General features: G+C 42.8%; 1 protein-coding gene across 2 annotated transcripts in view; it reads left to right on the top strand.

Moving 5' to 3' along the window:
• Window positions 1–23,812, top strand: part of ADAMTS18 (ADAM metallopeptidase with thrombospondin type 1 motif 18) — a 148,531-nt gene that overhangs the window by 95,819 nt on the left and 28,900 nt on the right. For both annotated transcript variants that reach the window (XM_028094743.2, XM_088027154.1), the window contains 5 exons: window positions 2,099–2,247; window positions 8,380–8,552; window positions 12,284–12,414; window positions 13,188–13,311; window positions 14,047–14,291. In XM_028094743.2, the coding sequence (XP_027950544.1) occupies window positions 2,099–2,247; window positions 8,380–8,552; window positions 12,284–12,414; window positions 13,188–13,311; window positions 14,047–14,291 (822 nt within the window). The remainder of the gene's footprint in view (window positions 1–2,098; window positions 2,248–8,379; window positions 8,553–12,283; window positions 12,415–13,187; window positions 13,312–14,046; window positions 14,292–23,812) is intronic.

The following is a 23,812-nucleotide window of genomic DNA, read 5'->3' as shown; positions in this document are numbered from 1 at the left end:
TTCTGTTGGTCATAAAAGGTGTCTGCCCAGTTACAGCCACTCAGTTTGAAATTAGAAGAAAGGCATATCTATACATGTATGGATAGATACAATTTTATATGTAGAATTTTATAAATGTATATTATGCATGTGTGTGTGAATCAGACACACACACACATATATATAATATGTATATTATGAGCAAGTTCTGCATGACTTAGAATAACTTCACACTTTCCTGAAAGCCTCTGCAATGAGATCCAAAGAGCGTGTGTGTGTGTGTGTGTGTGTGTGTGTGTGTGTGTGTGTGTGTGTGCGCGCACGCGCATTCATGTATTTACTTCTGATTTCTATACTGAATGAAAAAGCCAGAGGAGACAATCTTCTGGCAACCTAAGCCAGTACTAGGATGAATCCTGAAATAAAAGAAAGTTAAATTAATTGAAGGTTTGGAACAGATCTAAAAATCATATTTCTTAAAAAAAAAAAAAAAGAAATTCGGGTTAAGACCTATGCGGGGGGGAGGGGTGTTGGGCGCGGAGCCTTTGCCTCTGAGGCGAGAAGGATACATATCCTGTTGAGGAGCTTTGGTGAGTTGAAATCGAGCCTCAGCTATAGCCATGTGGCTGCTTTGGGTAGCTCTGTTAGTATTTCTTTGCTGAATTCCTCTCATCCAGAAAATAGTTATTAACTCCTTAGCGCTTTGGGAGGATTATGTTAGAAAGTGCACGGGAAGTCTTCCCGCTCCCCCTGCCTGCACCGTTTCTGGCACCTAGGAGCAACTTCATAAATTACAGCCCCTGCTCTTGCTGTTGGCTCTTATCTTGTGTCTGCCACTGAGCTCAGCCAGGACAGTCCCGGGGACTCCTGGTCAGAAAGATTCTGATAGCTGCTCACAGTGGCCCAGATCCTCTAATGACCAATTGCTTTCCCCCTAAAAGGGCTCAATGGTGTTACAGGAGTTCATGCAAACTCTGAAATGGCAATTAACCCGGGGAAAAGACAAATGAAAAACACAATAAGTAATCCGCACACAGCAAGAATTTGAAGAAAGGAAGCAATATCTTGATCTGGGCAAAGTGTACTCGCCATGCAATAAACAGCCAAGGAGCCAAATGTATCCCAGGGGGAAAGCGAAGATTTGAAAGTCAAACCACCTCCCCCTAATTCTGTAACTGAAGCCCCACTCCTCGGCAGAACCCGGCATGCATGGTCCAAACCCCAGTCCGTTGGATCTCACTGTGGAGGCTTTTAGGAAAGTGTGCAATTACGCTAAGTCATGCAGAACTTGCTCATAATAAAAGCACCACAGGAATAAAACCACTACCAGAGGCTAATGCAAGCCCCAAGGACAGAGATGACCAGCAAAGCCTGGAATGTATTGCAAAAGAAAACAAATGGAGAGGAAAACCGTTCTCGTCCTGGCTCGATCAGAGCACTAGCAAATGAAAGACCCAGAGCTAATTCCTAATAAAAGACACTAGGAGAGCTCAAAGTCATCCGAGGGTCTGGAGCAGGGACCTTTCATACAGACAAAAAGGTCAAAGGATGTTATCTACAAGCACGGTTGGCCTGGACTGAGAACGATTGGGCTTCATAAGAAGTGCTCCGCAGGGATGGTTTGGGATAAACGAAAATGTCTGCATAATTGTATCTGTTTTTATGGTAAGATCATCAGAATGATAAATTCTGTGTTCATACCTAAAAAAAAAAAAAACCCGGTTCTCCCTGAGTGAATGATCCACATTGTTCTCGAAGCAGCCTTGTTTCTAGATTTTGGGGGAGGCTCCGTTGTCCTTGTGCTTGCACTGAGTCCCTTGGCTGTTGGGTGGAATCTTATCTCTGAACATTTCACCTCGACAGCTCACAAAGCATACGATCCTTGCCTGCTGGTGACAGATGCCCCCTCCCTAGATGTCAGCCTTCCAAAACGCACACAGTAGATGCAGAGTAACCCGGTGTCAGTAAAGTGCAGCCGGCCAAGGAACCTGTCAAGGTGTCCTGGGTTCTCCCATTTGCCGACGCGCTCGTTTTTCTGTTAATGCGCAGGTGACTGCCTCTCCTTCCTGTCCCTGCGTGGACTCTGACAGGAAACGTGTCACACCTTCTTTTTTTACAGTGGTGTCGGCAAGGCCAGTGTGTGAAGTTTGGGGAGCATGGCCCCCGGCCCGTCCACGGCCAGTGGTCCGCCTGGTCCAAGTGGTCAGAGTGTTCGCGAACCTGTGGTGGCGGAGTCAAGTATCAAGAGAGACACTGCAATAACCCCAAGTAAGGCTCCAAAGAAAGTCCATGTTCATAAAAGGCAAGAATGTACGGTTTGGGTTTTGTTTTGCTTACGTACTGGTTTTTAAGTGCAGTTTCCTTCCCTCCGGTGAATCGCAACCAAGCTGGGGTTTTACTGTTTGCATATACAAGCTACAGGCACTGGGCAGGGGGTGGGGGTGTGACAGTCAGAAACCCAAAAACAACAAAGGAGCTACTCTGTGTAAGTGTGACTAGGACGATCAGAGACTCAAGTGATAGCCCGAGCTCATTTCTGAATCTAAATTTGAGCCACACGGTCACACAGTCCAATGCCTGTGTTGTGGAGCAGAGAAGCTTGGCCAGTGGAATATGTGTGTGTGTGTGTGTGTGTGTGTGTGTGTGTGTTTCAAACTGATGAACTGGAGAAAGTATGCTAATTTTTGCCTTGCAGGAATGTACATCAACACGTGGTGACAGATCTGCCTGACTTTTCAAGAGAAACCAGAAATCAAAAAAAAAATGTGTGTGAAATTTCCCGACTGTTAAGATACTGACGACAAATTCCGTTTTCTTTAAACAGAACACAGTGAGGACTCATCGCAGCATCTACAGATGGGAGACTGACCTGTGGTCACCTGTGGGCACGCTCTGGCCCCGGGTGTACCGGGGTTCTGTGTTCTTTGAAAACAAAGGCGGTTTTATGTTCCTTTCCTCTGCTCTTATCCCTGTGTGCAACCCGCGGGAGATGCATACTCCCTGATTGGCACAGGGATGTAGAGAGCCCAGGCTTGAGAGCCAGATGGGACTGCATATCCTGGGTCTGCCGCCTATTAATTATGTGACTTCGGGAAGTTCGCTTGAACTCTGAGCTTGAATGTATGTGTAAGGTGGAGACAGTAATGCCACCTCTGAAGGTTTGGGGGGATGAGAAGGGGGTCTGTAGAATGCCCCCTACCAGGGATTCTCCAGTGGGCATTCAACAAAAGGATCCGGGGTCTGTGTGGCTTTTATCACCTTCGTCCTAAACTCGACTGGGAGTACCGGCTAGCGGAGGATGGGTCCTCCAAAACAAGGGGAATGGGGAGGGAGGCCTTACTGACGAAACTGGACTTTTGGAGAATGTGGTAGAGAGAGAAGAATGTGAGGGGTCCTTGGAAGTTAGGGATTTCACTTCACAGCACTGAGTGGTGGTATAGCATGAAGGTCAAGAGCGCAGGCTCCTAAGCCCAGAACCCTAGGTTTGCCTCCTGGCCCTGCCTCTCTCCAGCTTTGTAGCCATAGACAACTTTCTCTCCCTGCCCTAGATTCCTCACTGGTAAAAAATGGACTAAGGGGAGTACCTACATCAACTGAGTTAATGTTTGCAAAGCGCTTCTGCAAAGTGCCTGGCATGTTACAAGCATCGCATAAATGTTTGGTAGATTAAGAATTAAAATAAATAAACTGGAGCAGAAGGAAAATTTAAAAGGGGCCTGGTGTTTTATCTGCGTCAGCAGCCTGAGCTGGATCAAGAGGCCAGTTTGTTCCCAACTAGGAGAGGGTCAGAAGACACTTTGACCATGGTTTGCTAGGTGCTCTTTGGGATCTCAGGCTGACAGTATTCTTCAACTTTGACACTGTTGACATTTTGGCCTGGAAAATTTTTGTTAGGGGGTTTGTCCAGGACATGGCAGGCTGTTTACCAGCAGCCCTGACCTCTCCCCACTAGATGCCAGTAGGATGGCGCTCCCTCCCCGACAGCCCCCTGATAACCAAAAATGTCCCAAGACTGTATAGCATGTCCTGTAGTGGGCAAAGCCATCCCCAGGTGAAACTCACTGGTTTATTCCGATCCGGTAACTAGGCGTGATGGTAGACAGGCTTGTGATGCATTTCCAGCTTATATCAGACTATTAAAACCACCCTCCTCATACTTTGAAAGTAGCCCATATCTTGGGTAGGATTCTTAAAATCATTATATTTTCATTTTTTCAGCCCATTTCACAGATCTGGTTTTCATACATCACAGCATTTTACAGCTCAGTATTTTCCCAAGAAATAAATAGATTACCTAATTTAATAGCTCTGCTGGTAACATGCGTGAATGACACCCCTGAGATTTAAACTAAAACTTCTTTCATATCTGTGGGATTGAGAACTCTCATTATAATAGGGTATTGTTCATGGGAAGATCATACTGTAATTTCAGAAATGCCTAATAAGAATCACTAATGTAGTTCCATTTGGTGCCATTTTATCATTTTCAACATGATTAAGGCTCCTTGGGATACTGTTTACTTTAATTATGCCTCACAAATAAAACAAGTACATGAGCAGTTGTCCCAAGGCAATTGAGTTAGTTGTTCTCTGTTCTTATTTCACTTTGTTGTAGTAAAACTGAGGTTCCCCCCCTCATTTTAAATTACTGATTTCTCTTTGCTTCAGTTCAAACATTTGGTGTGTTCACATTATTCCACCTAACCAGTTTCATTTTCTCCTGTGAGAAGCAGTAGGAGCTTTTATTTCACATAATGATGGTTTTCCCAGAACATATTTTGTTTCATAAAAATGAACTATTCCTGGCTGATTCGTGGACTTACCCAGCTTTTCACCTTTAAAAATGTTCGAAGGTTATCTAGTTCTGGAGTCACTGGTACCACACACATATGGCCCTTCTTTTTCCCATGTCTAGGGTAGACATTTTCATTTTTATTTATTTTGAGAGAGAGAGAGAGCATGGGAGTGGGGGGAGGAGCAGGTGGAGAGGGAGAACCTCTCAAGCAGGCTCCATGCTCAGCACAGAGCCCGACGTGGGGCTCCATCTCACGACCCTGATATCATGACCTGAGCCGAAACCAGGAGTCCGACGCTTAACCAACCGAGCCATCCAGGCACCCCTGAGGTGGACATTTTTAATGGAAAGAAGCTCTGTTTTCTACTGAGCCTTACTATGCCTCAGGAACCTCGAAACATTTCTTCAGGCCTTCCCTCCCAATCCACCTAGAACAGATGCATGAGTTGCAACCTGTTGTCTGATCCAGTTATTTGGCGAATGAGTAACCAGGGCAGGCGGAGGGCCCCAGAGCAGCAGTCTTTGCCCGGGTCACCAAGCTGGTAGTGGTAGAGTCAGACCAGGGGCCCGCACCTTTAATCCTCTGACATTCCTTCTGGTTCCATGACTGTTCGCTTATTACAGTCTAAAGGAGCCTAGTGGAATTTCTATAAAGTCTGTTCAAAAAAATTAATCGCAAAAATTTAAGTAGTGAAAATGAAAGATGCAAAGGCGTTCTAGAACTTTCCTAAAATGCAAGTCTATTTGAGAAAAAAATAATATGCCACTAGAGTCATAGCTCTAGAATAATAGTTGAATTAAATCTCTGGCCCGTTTTTTAACCAGTAATTTCCAGGCTCAGGTGATTATCAAAATCACCAAGTATGCTTAAAAAAAAAAAAAAAAACACAACACTGATTTCTGGATCTTCCCCTCATACATTCTTATTGAGAAATCTGGAGGGACCCAGGAGTCAGTCTGGGTCTGTGTGTGTGGCTATCTTTTTTTAACAGAGCTCCCCTACTGGGACATTTGTTTTCTGAATGTTTATATTTTTGTTTTTAATCTTGTTACCCCAAAAGATGTCATGGTAGAATTTTCTGTCAATTTATCCTAAGACTTTTGTTTACAGCTGCAGAAACATGTACCTGTATTTGAGGATTTGATGGAAAAGTACAAATTCTTGCCAGTCATTAAAAGCAGAAAACAGCTTAAAGTTACGATTGATCTGTGTTAACTCTGCCCTAGACTCAGCCCTAAATTCTTTTTTTTTTTTGAAGATCATATCTCATTTATTTTGTGACCTTTGTTTTTTATCATTTTATTTTTTCATGATGACAAATGTACTCTTTAATCCCCATTCCCTGTGCCCTCCATCCCCCACCCACCTCCCCCCGGTAACCGTCAGTTTGTTCTCTAGAGTTAAGAGTCTGTTTCTCGGTTTGTCTCTCTCCCTTTTTCCCCTGTGATCGTTTGCTTTATTTCTTTAATTCCACATATGAGTGAGATCATATTTCTCTGTATTTCTCTGACTGACTCATTTCCTTAGCACAACACCCTCTAGCTCCATCCAGGACGTCATTGCAAATGGCAAGATTTCATTCTTTCTGATGGCTGAATAATATTCCATTGTGTACATATACCATCTCTTGATCCATTCACCTACTGATGGCCACATGGACTGCTTCTGTACTTTGTCAGCCCTAAATTCTTTACAAACATCACACTGTTAATCATCACAACTGCCCCCATTTTACAGGTTAGGAGGTTAAACACAGTTGCCTAAAGATAAGCTGGGAAGAGGCAGAGAATATTTAAATCCAGACCGGCCTCATTATAAAAGGCCAGCTCCCTAACCATTGTGCCTGACTGTCTCCCTCTTCCCTGCCGGCCCCCCGCAGCCTAAGTCAGCTAAATGCAGGCAGCACGGCTCAGGGAAAGGAGCCCCGGGGAGTCGAAGGTAGGGGGCTTAACTGTGCCCTGTCTCTGGCTGGCTATGGGATCTTCCCTTGGCAAGTTTTATGAGCTTTCTCATCCGTCTTTCACCTCATCTACAAAATGAGGGGGTGCTATGGAAGTTTCGAGGTCTTTTCTGTGTTACGGTTTCTGAGTTGAAAAAGTAACACATGTGGTCCTCTTTCGCTTTATCGAATCTGAGGAGTCTAAAGGAAGGCTATTTGTAAAATTGCAGACAGAACGTCTTCAACTAAGAAAGTTTTAAATATGCCTTGTAAAAATGACCAGGAATAGTAAAGCTATTGTAGGGCCCTTTAAGGTTTTTCTAAGCGCTTTTCAGATAATGATTTAAGAAGTCTTCGGGGATTTAATCCAGCACAATGGCTGCTGAATGTTTAAGTAGTTGCTCCAGAGTGTTTTGAAATAGCAAAAAAATCTCATTCTGGCATTGTGACCCTTCCCGTTTCTGTTGAATCCATCTTAGCATGCAGTTGCACGAGGATTTGATAAAATATGCTGAAGCAAATCCAGGGGTGTTTTATAGCATTCTTGTGCTTCCTAAAGAGACAAGGAATTTTAATCACATAAATTTATTAACCTGGAGGCTTCTTTCATGTTACATGTTTGCATTGAGCTTTTGTGTGAGATGATCCGTAGTTGGGTTTTAGCCTTTGGAGAAAAGCACAAAAAAGTGAGCATGAGAAAAAGCAATTGCTTTGTGCCTGTAAGAAGCTGGATAAGCTGTTATTGGTCATTTTCGTTTTGGTTTATGCTCCTTTTTTCTTTATATTGCTTTCTGGTTTTTGCAGTCTACCTACCAAGAGCTTAAAGAGCTGGCCATTAGATCATAATTATTTATGTTCTAATGGGATTCCCTACTCTGGAAATCCATTTCCCATTGTGCTTGGCAGGAGAGGAGTAGGCCACCTACAAAGTTAAAAAGTGATTATGCAGATGAAAACAAGGGAATTTTTGTTCACAGTTTAGGATCAACTAGAGTAAAATATACAACAGTCAGACAACAATCAGAACGTTGGCTCAGTGATTGACAGAGCCAGATGGGAGGACATGGCAAATGGGGCTTTCTGCTCTTTCTCTTCGGTGTCCTGACTTTCTACATAGCAGCAGGTGGATGACATACTGTAGGGAAGCTGGGTGTGTTTAGAAGTGGGAGGAGAGCTGGGGGGTAGGTTGGGTCCACATTTGAAGAGCTTTGTAGCACACAGACACACATCTATCTACATTAATGAGAACATTTAGGTGCACTTACAGATTTTCCAAAACAGGTAACGTGAGGAGCATCAAGAATATGCTCTCATCATTCTTTAAGGAAATAGCCAGAATGTAACACTGGGATCAGGGATGACAAGTCTGTTGTATTGAATATGGCAGTTCCAGTTGCTGAGCAGTGGTAATGCCTCCCCAAGGGCTATATTGGGAAAAGAAAGAAAAGAAAGAGCAAGTCCCTGATTGATGGGTTCTGCCTGCCATGGATACAAGGAGGGACATGGCATGTCGTATACTACGTTATTTCCGTTCTTGTCATAGATTGCATACACCGCATGCCTTCTGATAATGTTCATCTCGATTGTCCCTCCTTATATTATTGCTTATGACTAATAACGAGCCCTCTGTTTGCTCACACTAAAGCTCTTTCATTTTATTTTTAGGCCTCAGTATGGTGGCAAGTTCTGTCCAGGTTCTAGCCGTATATATCAGCTGTGCAATATTAACCCTTGTAATGAAAATAGCTTGGATTTCCGAGCCCAGCAGTGTGCAGAATATAACAGCAAACCTTTCCGTGGATGGTTCTACCAGTGGAAGCCCTATACCAAAGTGGAAGGTAATTTGGTCTCTCCAAACCTCCAACAAATATGACTCTTTGTGGACAGCAATGTGAACGAAATCGCTGCCTCCATAAAAGAGTTTCGATGTTGACGTCATCCTCTAGACCTGTCCTGACCCGGTTTTTCATTCACTTCCATAGGTTTTGTTTATTTTTCCATACTTTTTTTTTTTTTCACAAGACAACCCTTTGTCCCCCACATCTGTAAGCCAAAGTGTTCATGTGTTTGGAATGTACTTATGTTTCGAAACTTACCTTTGACATTTCAGCAATTAAGTCTCCCAGGGACGTTAATTGAAATTGGTATGAACTGTCCAAACCAAAAACCCATGAAACCATATATGCCCCATAGAGACACCATATTCAGCAACTGATATGTTAGATGATATGGGAATATCATGGGATACATGGGAAGGCCTGTTTGCAGGGTATTACACACACACACACACACACACACACACACACACACACACACATTCATAGCCATGAATTTCAAAATGTCTCCATACTGGGTTCCTAGTACTTACTATTACTTAGAGTTGTGGCTTGTATTTTACCTTTTAAATTGAATTGTTTTTATTTTATCAAAGTATCAAAACATTTATTTTAGTTATAATGTACACATTTAATGCGCTTTCTGTTACCTTCGCAGACTAAGCTGTCACCGTTCTGGTTGTTTGCCTTCTATTATTTCAGTTCCCTTGCTTTATCAAAACTCAGGCATCCTTGCTTGAGAAAGGATAACTGGGAGCCCCAAGGGCACACGGGTAGAATGGGAAGACCTGACGGTAGTGGCAATTCGTGGGAAATAAGACTGAGGGTCGTAGCTGGGCAAAAGCTCAAAAAGAACCTGTGTTGTCAATGACCATAGAGAAGCCAGCGGAGTTAGAGACCGCACACGACGCCTAACAAGGGGGATGACAGTGATAGTGCCGCTCTGCCCAGCCCCCGCCCAGCCGTCGCGGGAGCTCTGTATGGTTCCGGCTCATGACTGGTTGTCCAAAAGCACAGAGAGAGACCGGCATGAAAATTCTGCAATTGCAGTGAGCCATCTATAAGTGTCTACTTGTACGTGTTTCTTTTTTTAAAATAGAAACTCAGCCCTTGTTATTTCCAGTGTTTCAAATTGCACTAAGAGATAGTAGGTGCAGGGTTTATTAATGAGTTTTAAACCATTTTTTTAAAGTCATGCTTCATGGTACGCCTCTTTCTTGCTTTATGGAAAAAAATGTGTGCTTGCAAAATTAGTTTGTCTTTCATTTCCCTTGGACTTCAGTGACAAAGCTGGGAATACATTCATTTAAAAAAAAATTCTCCAGTAAAATAATATAGAAACTTACCAAGAAAAAGAGAAAAGAAACCAGGTACCTGCAAAAATTCAGAGGTAATAACTAGAAAAGGATTTAGATTTATTTGAAATCACTTCAAAGGACAGGATGTGTTCAAAGGCTAAGAACTTCTTAGCCATAGCCCCTTCTCAGGGAGGCCTCCCTCGCCAGCCTGCCCAGAATATCCTTCCTTCTTGTCATTCTCTCAATCCTTAACCTGCTTTGTTCTTCATAGCTCCTAACCATGCATGAGTTTATATCATATAGTCACTTATTCATTATCTTTCTCCCCGCAAGAATTTATGTTCCGCGGGATGAAGCCTTTGTCCATTTTGAGCCTGCTTGGACCTCCAGCATCTGAGAACAGCCCTTGGCACATATTTATAACTTTCAGAACGAATGAGTGAATAAATAAGCATCAACTGTCCATAATGGACCTGTTTCCCCTTTATGAGTGGCCAGCTCTCCGTCGCTCGAGGCATTCTATCAGGAACTGAGCGATTATCTAGGAAGGGCACTGCACAAACATGTTCCTGGGGACAGATAGATAGAACACCTGCAGTTGCTTTCAAGTCCAGCATTTGAAGGTTTCTTTTCTCTTGGTTGAACACTCCTGTCATTCCGTGATTCTTAATGTATGGCCCTTTCCCCCAGACCCTGCTGTCCTTCCTTTCTCACTTCCCCTTCTGTTCCTTGCTTTGTCTTCTTGGAGATTCCTTGGTCTTCCCCACATCATGTCTTTCATTCATACACAGTGTTTACAGAGTGTGTGTTGTGATCACCCTTTAAATAGGTTCTGTGTTGAGTACATGAGGAGACAGTGAAGCAAATAAATTTTTAACTTGTGAAATATATTTTGGTTTCAAAAGTTTTTCACTAATTTAATTGCAGCCTTACTGAGTAAGGAGCATGCTACTTCATTCATTTGCTCAATGGATGTTTACTGAGCATTTCTTGCATGGGCGCCATTCTGCTAGATGCAGGGGGAGCTACACTGAGTAGAACAGAGACCCAGCCTGGGGAGCCCCCATCCCAGCATAGGAGACAGAAAAATTAAGACCTTTTGTCTCTCCCTCTTCTCCTTCTGATACGGACTTAGAATCGGGAAACACTGACCATGATTTGAAGGTCTGGTGACATTCATGCAGGTTGGGGAAGAACAAGGGAAGACTATTTGTAAATGTAGACAGTCTTTGTCTTACAGTAGTGAGATTTTTTTCCCCCTTCTGTGTTTCCAACAGACCAGTTGAGAAACTTGCCGTGGAGCCTCTGTGGGTAAAACTGAACTTTTTAGAACTTGTTCATTCCTGGGCATGACTGAGAAAAGAAAGGGTATAGATATGTCTTCCATAGCCTCCGATGCAAAATTTGGGAGGTGTTTAATAAAGCTATTAAAAGAGATTTCTAGGTAAAGGAGAAACTTTTAATCCATTGACACATCTGCATATTTGGATCATGATAAGCTAAGTACTTTCACATTTAAGTTTTGACTGTCTTTTATTAAGAGGTTTTATGAAGCACAGAGATTTGCAAACTGTTTACACGTTTGTTGTACAACTGTTGTCAGGGCTGATGTATGGTGTCGCCCACGCACGGTCTCCCGCGAGAAATGTCATCTGGAGCTACTGGCCAAGAAGAATGCTTTGTATTTGGGAAATTGGCATAACTCCCTTCTGATAAGAGCTCTGTAGAAATACAGTGTTTTTTGTTTTTTTTCTTTTTGCCTGTGATACCAGAAACTTCTCAGGGACTTTATGGTCAATAAAAGTTGCATTTTTTAGCCTTTAGGTTTAGTTTGTTTCCTCTTCCTTTTCCTGACATGATTATTCTCTATATGTTTTATAAACATGAACCATATGCCCCCCCTTTTTCCCCCAAAGTGCCTAAAACTTTTTGTCTTAACTACCCGAATAAATATCTAAAGTAATCCATGTCCTCAATCATAGTCAGCAAACTACGCCCTGTGGGCCAAATCTGACCAGTTTCAGTTTGTTTGTTTGTTTTGTAAATAAAGTTTTATTGGAACACGGAAACGCTCCTTCATTTATATATTGTCAATAGCAGACCGTAAGTCCTGTAAAGCCTAAAATACTTGCTAACCAAGGAGAGGAGCTGTATAACCCACCGATCGTGTGTACTGTGGCTATTACTAAGGATGAGAAAAATGAAATTTTTGTGTTAGAGCAGTTTTATTTGAATTGCAAACGAGATTCCTGTTTTTAAAAGCACATATATATGCATTCATGCATGCACACCCACACCCACATACAAAACTGTGTAACATTTCCCATTTTAGTCATGATAGCTTTCTAAATAAACTTAATTCATCCTTTTGGCCATCATGTCATTTTCCTGTGATTTCCTCCTGATCACGTCCTGTCTTGATCTCTTTGCTTCTAGAGGCAGATCGATGTAAACTATACTGCAAGGCTGAGAACTTTGAATTTTTTTTCGCCATGTCCAGCAAGGTGAAAGATGGGACTCCTTGCTCCCCAGACAAACACGACGTGTGTATTGATGGGATTTGTGAAGTAAGAAGACATTTCTGCTTTGGGATGTGTGGTCACACTGGTGTTTCCTCCTATCAAACGTGTACTGTGAGAAGTGGTACAAGAGATTCTGTATCTGGAGAAAACACAGCTTAGGGGAAAAGACCAGTGTTTGCAAATTGGATGTGCAGACTATCTCTAACGTCCCCACTGATGTTCTGCAAGACCCCTCCGACCTTCTTATTAGCTCTTCTTCACCTGTCTCCACAAGTATGCAATGGAGATGATGATGTATCTACTACACGCAGTAGCTGCAAAAATTAAATAGGAATGTAAAGAACAGTAGTAAACTTCCATTGCCTGTTTGCTAAGTATGTTCACTATATGGTCAGAGCCTCACAGGTGTGTGTTGCCATAGTACTCCTATTTCCTGCCAATTAGTCTTCCTTTTAATTCCATTGTGTGGGGGGCTCTGGGGATTGTGGGGGGCTCAGCATTTTTCTGTTTCAGCAGGAGAGCTGGCCCAAGTAAGATCACCTGCTGTTAGTAGCAGCAGTGACTTTTTATTCCAGTTTTCCAGATGAAGGGTCTCAGCAAGCTTTGGAAGAGTTCTGTAACTGCCCTAGTCCCACATCTGGTAAAGGCAGAGGAGGGATTTGAACCCCCAAATGTGAGACTCTGCCTTTAACCCTAAAGCTGTGCTGTCTTCCAGATATTCTGAAGGTGGAGCCCCATGTATCTCTTGGTTATCCGTAGCCATTGGCTTTTCTGATTTTTCTCACTTTATTGTTATTATTTTTTTACTTTTGTCACAGCCAGTGGGATGCGATCATGAACTTGGCTCTAAAGCAGTTTTGGATGCGTGTGGTGTTTGCAAAGGGGATAATTCGACTTGCAAGTTTTATAAAGGCCTATACCTCAACCAGCATAAAGCCAACGGTAAGCGATCCCTGCCGTTTCATTGCAGTAGCTTTGCTGCTGACAAGTTTCTGTCAAGCTGGCTGTGATCGAGCCGTTTACTGGCTCACCTGACACGCACAGAATGATGGCTTTGACACCTTGCAAGAACAAGGGAGGATGGCTGGTTTCTCAGTGTGAGGAGTTCCGTCAACACATACAGCTCTGAGATGTGTCCATCAAATGCCTTTTTATTTTGCAGTTTGTCCTCTGTCCCACAGGCCTTTGTTAAACAAAGATCAGATTTTGGTGAAACTTACAGTTCAGGATGTGAATCATGATCCACACTCACGATGCCAGATGAATATTGGGAGCAATTATCTAAACGAATCTTGAGTAAAATGAAACCCAGAGCCCTGTTTCCTGAATATCACTATTGAGGTCCATGGCTGTTAAGTTTCTTCCAAGTGGATTAAAGATTTAAAAGCGTTATTGAGTTTTGTGGACTTGGTTGTTCTGGAAGGAAGAAGAGTGTCCCTCCTGTCCACAACGCGTGCTTGGGAAAGGAACACACACTTTCTCTCTGGCGTTCCTTCCCCTGGGAAGATGAAGTGATTGATGAGTTTTTTGCACTTCATAGAGTAGGAATGGATGTCCGTTCATGATTCAACAACCCCACTCTATAAAAGTGGACATCACTATGTCTCTGAGCATTGCTAGCTCCATTTCTCCAGTGTGCAACATGGAAAACAGCACTGTTCTATTCTTCCCATTTAGAATATTATCCAGTAGTCACCATTCCAGCGGGGGCCCGAAGCATCGAGATCCAGGAGCTGCAGCTCTCCTCCAGTTACCTTGCGGTCAGAAGCCTGGGGCAGAAGTATTACCTCACGGGGGGCTGGAGCATCGACTGGCCTGGGGAGTTCCCCTTTGCTGGGACCGTGTTTGAATACCAGCGCTCCTTCAGCCACCCGGAACGGCTGTATGCACCAGGACCCACCAACGAGACACTGGTCTTTGAAGTAAGCCCCTTCTGTTTGTTTAGTGCTCGGTGCCTCTGGCTGTATTTATAGTGAGCTAGCTTGGAGAACTCCTCTCCTTCTAGTTCAGATTTGTTTCCTAATAAGCTAAATTGCAAAGAGCAAAGAGGAAGAGACAGGCTTTCCACTTCGGGGAAGAGGGCAAGAGTCCAGTGGGTCTCTAAGAGAATGCACAGATTTTCACATTTAGTTGCCAGCCTCTCAGCATTGCCCTTGACTGCCCTTGACTGCCTTGAACGCTAAGGAATATAGTAGGAATGTTTTAGATAATTCCACATTGTCTGCGTCGGCCGTTTGGATAGACCACTGTAGCTATTCACCACATCGGTCACCCGGCCTGGGGCCAGTAGAATGATAGAGTAGAAGGAACACTTGCTTGAATGCCGAGAGAGTTTTAATCAGACGGGATGTGTGGTCACGCTGGTGTTTCCTCGCAAACGACCTTCCTTGTGTAGGTGGCTGTTTCCTTAGAGGTAAGAGAAGAAAAATTAATGGATAGTAATCAGCCAGTGTATCTGCCGATGACTCTGCAAGACAAGTATCACGCGTTCATTTTCCTTGTCCGCGTCCGTGTCTCTGAGGTTGCTTTCTCTGTTTTGCAAAGCGGGGCCAATCACTGCTTTTAGAAGCAGTCGATTTGCTTCAGGTTGTGTAGAAGCCGCGCTGGCTACCACTTGCTAAGAGCTGAGATTACCAGACAACCAAGGTCGTCTTCCTGAGTTTCAGTTTCTCACCTACAAAATTGGGATAGAAAACCTACCTTGCTGACCTGCGAGAAAAATAAACAATGAAGTGGGGAGACAGGTGAAGAGGCTTGTCTGACGCACACAGGGAAAAAGCAGAACTGAACCGGAGTCTGAATGGTTTCCAACTACAAGTATTTATTTGTTTATTTTTTTAGAGAGAGCGAGCATGCGCGTGAGGAAGGGGGAGGGGCAGAGGGAGAAGGAGAGAGTCTCAAGCAGACTCCATGCCGAGTGCAGAGCCCGATGCAGGGCTCGATCCCATGACCCTGGGATCATGACCTGAGCCGAAATCAAGAGTCAGACGCCTCACCAACTGAGCCACCTGGGCGCTCCTCCATCTGCAAGCATGATGTCTACACTCAGTCCAGTCATGCTTCTCTTCTCAAATAAAAGAAACAGTAGCTTAATTTAATGATTATTATTTAAGGCACTGCCTTTAAACATTTACTAAGAAAGATGAGTAGAAGACCGTTGGGGGGGGAAATGTCATTTTCGATTCTAAGTCAGATGTTGTATACCTAATATGGTTAAGAGGACAGATTCTTAACTAACGGTGTAACTTGGACAAGTTACCGGGTTAGGATTCCTAACATCCGTTTCCTTTAATGTTCACATTTGTAAAATGGGCAGACAATACTAGCTAAGTGTTAGGGTTATTATAAGGATAATTTCAGACAAGTTCAGGGCTTACAAAGCGTTCCTGTCACATAATGGTGTAACCATTCTCATCACTTTGCCTTCTGAACTTTTCACATATATATTTTTTAAAAGTCTTAAATCTTGGAGGGGGTGCCTGGGTGGCTTAGTTGGTTAAGCGTCCAACTCTTGATCTCAGTTCAGGTTTTGATCTCAGGGTCGTGAGTTCAAGCTCTGCATTGGGCTCCATGGTGGGTGTGGAGCCTGCTTAAAATAAATAAATACATAAATAAACTGGTAAAAATCTAAACCTCGGGCCGTGGCTAGCAAACTCATGACCACCAGCCACATGCAGCCCCCACACCTGTGTAACACTGAAACAAAATGGATAGATGCTTTAGTATCAGGTGATTTCTTATAAAAATAGAGATTTGGGACTTCTCCTAGCAACAGGGAACTTCTGACCCAGTAGATACTTGAGTTTGCAACCTTGGTTCTAGATGGTGACCATGACCTGCATTCATTTAAATTCCTCTTATCTTGTCATTTGAGATACCAAGTCCTGTCACCTCAGTCTGTGTGCTGGGAGGTCCCACAGAGTTCTCCCATCACTTCCTCAGAAAGAAGCTTTGGTTAGGAAGTAGTCTCCCAACCGTCTTAACTCTTTCATTTCAGAGATGAGAGCAGGAACTCTAAATCAAACTGGACCAAAAGGGCCCCCGGGTGGCTCAGTCCGTTAAGCGTCTGCCTTTGGCTCAGGTCATGATCTCTGGTCCTAGGCTTCCTGCTCATCCGGGAGCCTACTTCTCCCTCCCCCTCTGCCTCCTCCCCCAGCTCATGCTCTGTCTCTCTCTCTCTCTCTCTCTCAAATAAATAAATAAAATCTTAAAAAAAAAAAAAAAACTGGACTGAGGGTGGTTGGGAGCTCAGCAATGGATCCGGTCCCTGAAATTACACTTTCATTAAACCTAACGCACAGAAATGGAATTCTGATGAAGATTTCTGGATATTTTTTCAAAAAAATTTTTTTAAATGTTCTTTTTCTTTTCTATCAAGCATCTGAGCAGGAAACATCTTTTCCTTCTCTTTAGGAAAGTTATATTTTTCTCTCGAGAGGTGTATTTAGCTTGCAAGGTATCAGATTTAGAGCAACAACGCTTCATTACTTTTGCCAAGAGGCCTTTGATCCACCTCTGAGAAAATGTACACAAACCAAGGTCTGGGGCTGCGAAACAGCCTCAGTCAGGAAATGGGGCGACGTACCTCTCACGGCATCTGCCACGGGTGATCAGAACAAAGTGCAAACCATTCCCGGGGAGAAAGACGTGTTTGACTACTCCGTGACAAGCAACCATTTTTTGGTCATTGTTTCTCTAGTCTTGTTCCTAAACACAAAGCTTCTCTAGTAGGTTTTTACAGTTCTGCCTGTAATTTAAGGTTTGCCATTAAACATATATTATCTGCAGGAAAACCACAATAAAGAATAAGACAAGAAATGATGGAATGAACAAAGCAGAATAATAGAGTTCCCTCTTGCTTTGATCTTTGGGACCTGAAATATCCCCTGGCATTGTCTGAGTTGATCAAATTAACCAGATAATTGACACATTGTCACCGAACATTATACCAGCCTGGAGCTAAGAATTTTTATTTATCCTTTGCTTAATTTAAACATAACTCCTTATCTCGTTCATCCATATTAGGTAGCTCGGACTGACCCTAAATCTTTGGAGTGTTCACCAGGTCCTCAATTTTTCCTGATGGAGCTATTTTTGAGAAATGGAAGGAGGACCTCAACTGGTGATTGAGTTCTCCAAAACTGGCCAGGTCCCTCACCTGTCTCCTTGCAAATGCAGACACCGCCTTGAAAATAGGTCAAAATGCAAGGAGAAATATTGGCTAGCTCTAAATAAAATTATAAAAACGTGAAGTCTTCCCTAGGTTCAACCAGATACGTATTTTTAAAAATAATTTCTTACTATTACATGGATAGAATAAGAACTATGAAAATATCTATTAATACAGGATCGTAGTTTTGCCACAGTGGGTTACAGTCACGTTTGTGGAGCTATTGTTGTACAGAATCTTATTTTATGGACTCATTCTACTTACAGATTTAACGAAAGCTTAAATTAACATCTTAGGAATGTGACCTGTCTGAAAACAATCTAGAGGGAAACTTGTATGATTAATTGGACATGCCTTGCTTGTATTTTTAAAGGAGTTATGGTTTCATTCAAAAGTTGCAGCTATGTTAGGAGCTGGAAAAAAAAAGAAAGAAAACTCTAGTAACCTAGTATTATGTCTGTTTTATCTTTTAAAAGACTTTGGGTTAATAACTTTAATATTTAAATTATACTTTATTGCTCTCGGGGACATCATCAAATATCTGGTCAGTTTTTATCACATGTTCATACCTTTCCAAACTCAGTAGAAGACAGTGATTTTTTAAAACTTAAAATCACAATAAGCAATAACGTACATTTTCCAAAATGAAACTATCATCAGTATCCAAGTAATCCGCGGCTAGATTCTTTAAAGGAAGTTAAATAAAGTTCACGTGCCTTTCTATACAGCTATGGATTGAACCAAAATGAATACTTTGGTAGCCAAAAATATGTTCGCTCCAATATAAAAATGTTGAATGTGTTTTAACAGCCCTGTGGGATGCTGGAATCAAAATGTGGGAACCTACCAGAATGAAAAATGCTATTCCATCCACAGAAAGTATAAGTCTCTGAGAGGAAGCACTTTCTCTCTTGGCCTCTTAAAATTACTGAATGTTCACTAAGTTCTTGTTATAGTGTAAAATTTAGCAGGAGGCTATGTTTGCCAAAATACATGGGGATGGCATTGGGGTTTGGATAATGTTTCTCTCCTTCATATGTATTAATCAGATCCTCCCAATATCTTAGCTAGCTCCCATCGTCAACCACCATGGTATGTATTGATCTAGGTACCTACCTTCAAAGCAGTTTTCCTCTCTTCCATGTCTGATAAAAAGACAATTAAGCAAACATTCATTGGGTGCCCATTCTACGCCCAGTCCTGTCTGAGGCATTGGAGATGCACAAATGGTTATGACATAAATGATTTTGCCAAAACACTGTAGTCTGTAAAGAGTGAGTGTTGTATGTGTGGAAGCAACATGGGTTAGAACAGGGAACATCTATATATAAATAGTTGGCTCTCTCCTTCCCTGTGTCACTTTGCATGAGTCACTTCAACTCTCTGGGTCCCAATCTTCTCATTTGAGAAATGAGGCTAAGCTCATGTCTTGCATTATATCCTATGGCAGTGTCCTGAGGTGCCTTTATATCATCCCAAACCCCATAATAGCAGAAAGGAGACTTGCTCGTCTTTGTAGGCTCCAAAACTGGCATGATATCTGGGACATTGTAGATGCCGCCGAAATGTTTATTGAATGAATGACATCCATTGCTAAAAAGTATTCATTCACTTAAAGAGTAGAACCTTCTTTCCCAATGGAGAGGTCATACAAGCAGGTGATGAATAAAACAAATGACCAGATGGTGGCTACACAATACATACCATGGTGGTTGACGATGGGAGCTAGCTAAGATATTGGGAGGATCTGATAATACATTATAGCACAGTATAATGAATAAACTTGTTCAATCATTATGTTGTACACCTGAAACAAATATAACATTGTGTGTCAACTCTACTCAAAGAATAATAATATTAAGAAAGCAGATGAAAGGAGAGCTTCTGACCAGTCAGGAGTAACAGACCAAGAAGCCAGCCTTCTCCGTCCAGCCGCACCCCACACCCCCAGCTTCCAGCCCCTTCTGTCCCGTACCGCCGTCGTAATCTGAAGTTCTCCGAAGAGGTCTGAACTTCTGCAGTACACATTGTAAAAACCACTGGATTTCATCCTCTCTTAGGACTAGTCTTAAAACTGTACAGTTTCAGGTAGAGTGACTAGCACTTAAAGGATTGAAATTTGATCTCCTAAATTACATTTGAGGAATCAATATGTAGGCAAATGCTTTCCTTTCCCAGAGTGAATGATTTGCACATAAGAAGTTGCTGACCAGTTAGTTCATGGCAGATTTAGCTTAATTTAGGAGAGTAGCAACTTGCCCTCCCAGGGTGGTGGATTTACCAGATCTTTTCAGTTTTTTTCTGGGTGTAGCCTAGTGCAAGGCAAGGGTTATGCAATCCTGGGACTAATTGACTGCTGTCAGTTAATCCCAAGAAATAAGCACATGGCCTGACACCAAAAAGAAGTGTCTTCTGCGTCTGGTTCTTTTTACATGTTGAAACCTTCTAGAATGTCTTCATAGGGAAGCTCAGCTTAAACTAAATGGAAAACAGAGCTTCACTTCTATCACTGAGTCACCCAATTTAAAATGCAGTCTCTGTTACAAGCATTTATTCTCCCTGGAACCTTGACTCAACATGTTTCCACATTTGCAACAGGTGGATGTCAATTTAAACAGAGCTGGCCCCATTGATTTCCTCGGTGGCCAAGGGAAATTCCTAAGGGTAATCAAGGATTTATCTGATTGTCTTAGGCCTTAAATTGTTAAGGCATTATTTAAGTCCATCAATCAAGTTTTTATTTTGAAGTATATTCATACATATACATGTAAATGACTTGAAGAAAAGGAGCTAATTTTCAGGACCCTGTATTAAATTTCTGCATTCTTCAGGGAAAAACCACTCGTACACACACACACACACACACACACACACACACACACACACACACAAACACCAGCAAAAAAGAAATCAGTATTGATTTGGCAATCATATGCTTTCTGAGATCACTACAGAGACAGTTATTATAAACTAGATAACTTCCACATATTTCTTCTATTCAACATATTCCCAACAACGTAAGTCTGGCGTAAAGTCTAAAGAACTTCTCATCGAACTAGTGCGTTCATTAGTCATCTGAAGGATTGAAAAGTCAGCTTGTATGTTAAGTCTTTGGGACATTATGTATGGACCGCACCATATTATGTTCACTTTATTGGCTTTCGGAGCACAGGAAAAGCTAAACGTGTTACTTCTATACCCCACGTAGCTAGATTGGTTGTGTGGGGGTGTGTCTGTTATGTAAGGAATTACATTTTGAACAATTTCACAGAAATGTGAAAATTGAACATCCGAGTTGAGATTTACACATGCTTTTGTCGAAAAATAGTCGTTTAATCTGACACAGATATATATATGTCGGGCTTTTTGAGGGTAGCTGAAAACTTAATATTTTTCCATGTTGAGGTTGAGATATAAGAAATGTAATGTCACGGACTTTGTACTTTGTTTAATCACCGTGCAAAAGGCCTGTTTAACATACAGTTTTAAGAGACCTTGGTAATAAGAATTAAAAACACAAAAAACTGGGGCACGTGGGTGGCTCAGTCCGACGGTTAGGCGTCTGACTCTTGGTTTCAGCTCGGGTCATGATCTCAGGGTCTTGGGATCCAGCCCTGAATTGGGCTCTGTGTTCAGCATGGAGCCTGCTTGAGATTCTCTCCTTCTTCCTCTACCCCTCCGCACTGCGCTATCCACACGCACTCACGCCCTCTCTCTCTCTGTCTTCCCCAAACAAATAAATGAATGTTTTAAAACACACATGCACACAAGATTTATTTTTTCATGATAAGGTGTCCCCTTAGAAATGACACATTTTTTAGAAGTGACTGAAGGTGAGCTTTTTTGCTAGTTGATGCATCTTGTCCCTCTTCCTCTTCTTCCTCCCCCTTCTTCCTCCCCTCCCTTCTGGCTCGCTCTTCCACTTCCTCTCTGTGTCTCCTTCATTTTCTCTTTCTGCATCTCTCTGTGTCTCTGTCTCTGTCTCTGTCTCTCTCTCTTTCTAACACACACACACACACACACACACACACACACACACCCCAACAACCACCGAGTCATACTCTGAATCAAACCACCCCACAGTGGGAGGGAAGGTGAGGAAATTCATCATGAGTGTTTCATTATACAGTCACTTCATCTCTGCGTGGTAAACAGGATTCAGGATGACGTGGTAACACAGGTTGTTTTTCGAAGACTGAAATCTGATCACCTGTGTTTTGATGGCATTCATTCCTTTTTGAAAAAGTCTTAAAAATACAAGCTCTCTTGATTGTTGAGGACTTTTCTCCTCCTCCGTGTGAGGCGGCACTAGGGATGTTTAACCCTTGGGAAGCCCGTTGCTCTTTGTAAGGCCGGTAAGTGAGAAACCGGGGAGGCGCAGGCCAGTTTCAAGGCAGAAAAAGACATCTCGGGAAAATTGCTCTAATAAACAATTTCCTCCACACTGCGGCAGACCAAGCCGGTGGGGCCGCAGGGAGCAGGTGGATGGGCCGGAGTGTTGCCTTGTGCCCCTGCCGTCTGAATTCTGCCCCCCTCAAGGGGCTGGCCTCGGGAAGGATGTGCCTCAAGATCAAATCAGCGTCGGGGAGAGATTAGCCAAGTAGCACGGACTTGAGCGAAGACACAAAACCCAGAAGAGGCAAAGAAGTAAGGAGAATTAATTCGGAACAGATGAGAGAGACCTCAGGCTCCAGAGGATGATTCCGAGGAGCTTTTGTGATGCCACCTCATTTGTCTAGAAGCTGCCATTTGCTATTTGAAGTGTACCTCCCCTCCTCCCCCCACCCCCCGCCCCAGTTGATTCATGGCAAATACTTGAGTGACGGGTGGGAGAGCACTAGTTATTTCTCTTCATTAAACTCCGAGGAATGAGGGCGGGGCTCAGGGTGTCCACCCCCACCTTTGAAGCTGTCTAATAGATGCATTTCCGGGGAGCCCAGCCCAGTCACAGTTCTGCTGATCCCTGGGTGTGTCCTTCCAGCCTGGAAGCAAACAAGAAGGCCGAGACAATGGGCAGAGTTGTGACATCACGGGGGGCTTCCAGAAATCACAGCACCTTACAAAAACATGACTCCACACCACCGAGCTGTCCCTTTCCTGAGTGTTACTCGACATGTGAGGTCCTGTGCACTCAAGTCACAGTTTGTCCAGAAGGGCCAGTCTACAAAGCCTATCCTGTTTCAGTTGTCACAACAGCGGGTTTGGTAAAACCTCTAAATAAACCCGGGGTGGGGGGGGAAATAGATTGAGGAGATCAAAAGTCACCTATGCTTAAACCAGACCTTAGCACAGTCAAGAAATACAAGTGCCAGGTCTGAACCCAAAGCGCAAGGTAAAATGCGATGGCACACTGTTGAATCCCAGTGGTAGAATACTTCCCATGGCTCGTACCATCTTTAGTATTTTAAAGTATGGTCCCTGGCATTGTGTTTCAGAGTTGGAGAAAGGGTGTGGTAAGAGATAAGACGTCAAGTTTTGGAGTCAGACAGTATCAGAGACTTGAGTCCCAGTGTTGCTACTTAACTAGCTAGCTAGTGCCCCTGTCATGGGTTTATTCATCTAGAGTACTGGGGGAAGAATAGCACTCAGTCTTCCTCATGATATCGTTATCAACTTTAAATGAGACGATGCATGTACAATCCTTTGGCATGCAATAACTACAACAAGCATTGCTGTTATTTCAAAGCAGTCAAATACGTTATTGAGGACAAGAAACAAGCTTTCTAGCTTACATTAATTAAAAGGCCTGTCCTTAAAGCCTATCTGTAACTCTCTGATTTACTTGGGAGAATTCAGACAACTTTTTTTTTTTTTTTTTTTTTTAAGACCTGAAATGAGGGTTGTCTGGGTGGCTTAATTTCTGCTGGGGTGGTGACCTCTCGGTCCCGAGATCGAGCCCCACGTGGGGCTCCATGTGCAGCATGGTGTGTGCTTGACCCTCTCCCTCTGTCCTTCCCCTCCAATTCTCTCTCTCTCTCTCAAATAAGTATTTTAAAAAATTAAAAAAATAAAGGCCTTAAATTAAAAAAAATACAAAACTGAAGGCATTTATAGTTTACAATGCATATATAGGCATTATAGTTTATAGAAGGCATTTATAACATTAAAAATTAAAAGGGGGAGCAAAAGAAAGAGAGGCGTTTACCCAAGATGACTCAATGTGTCCTTTGTTTTAACTTTGTGTGCCCTAAGCAGAAACTGAAACCCCCCCTCCTTCGGAGGGCAGTTGGTAGACTCCAGTCCGTCTGTGGTTTTCCAACTTAAGAAGCTGTA

Source organism: Eumetopias jubatus, unplaced genomic scaffold, assembly GCF_037043125.1.
Source record: "Eumetopias jubatus isolate StellerSeaLion01/CBP00866 unplaced genomic scaffold, mEumJub1_p1.0 scaffold_10, whole genome shotgun sequence".
NCBI classification, from domain to species: Eukaryota; Metazoa; Chordata; class Mammalia; order Carnivora; family Otariidae; genus Eumetopias; species Eumetopias jubatus.
The sequence above is the reverse complement of the archived record's forward strand: the minus strand, read 5'-3'. Positions and strand labels throughout refer to the sequence as shown.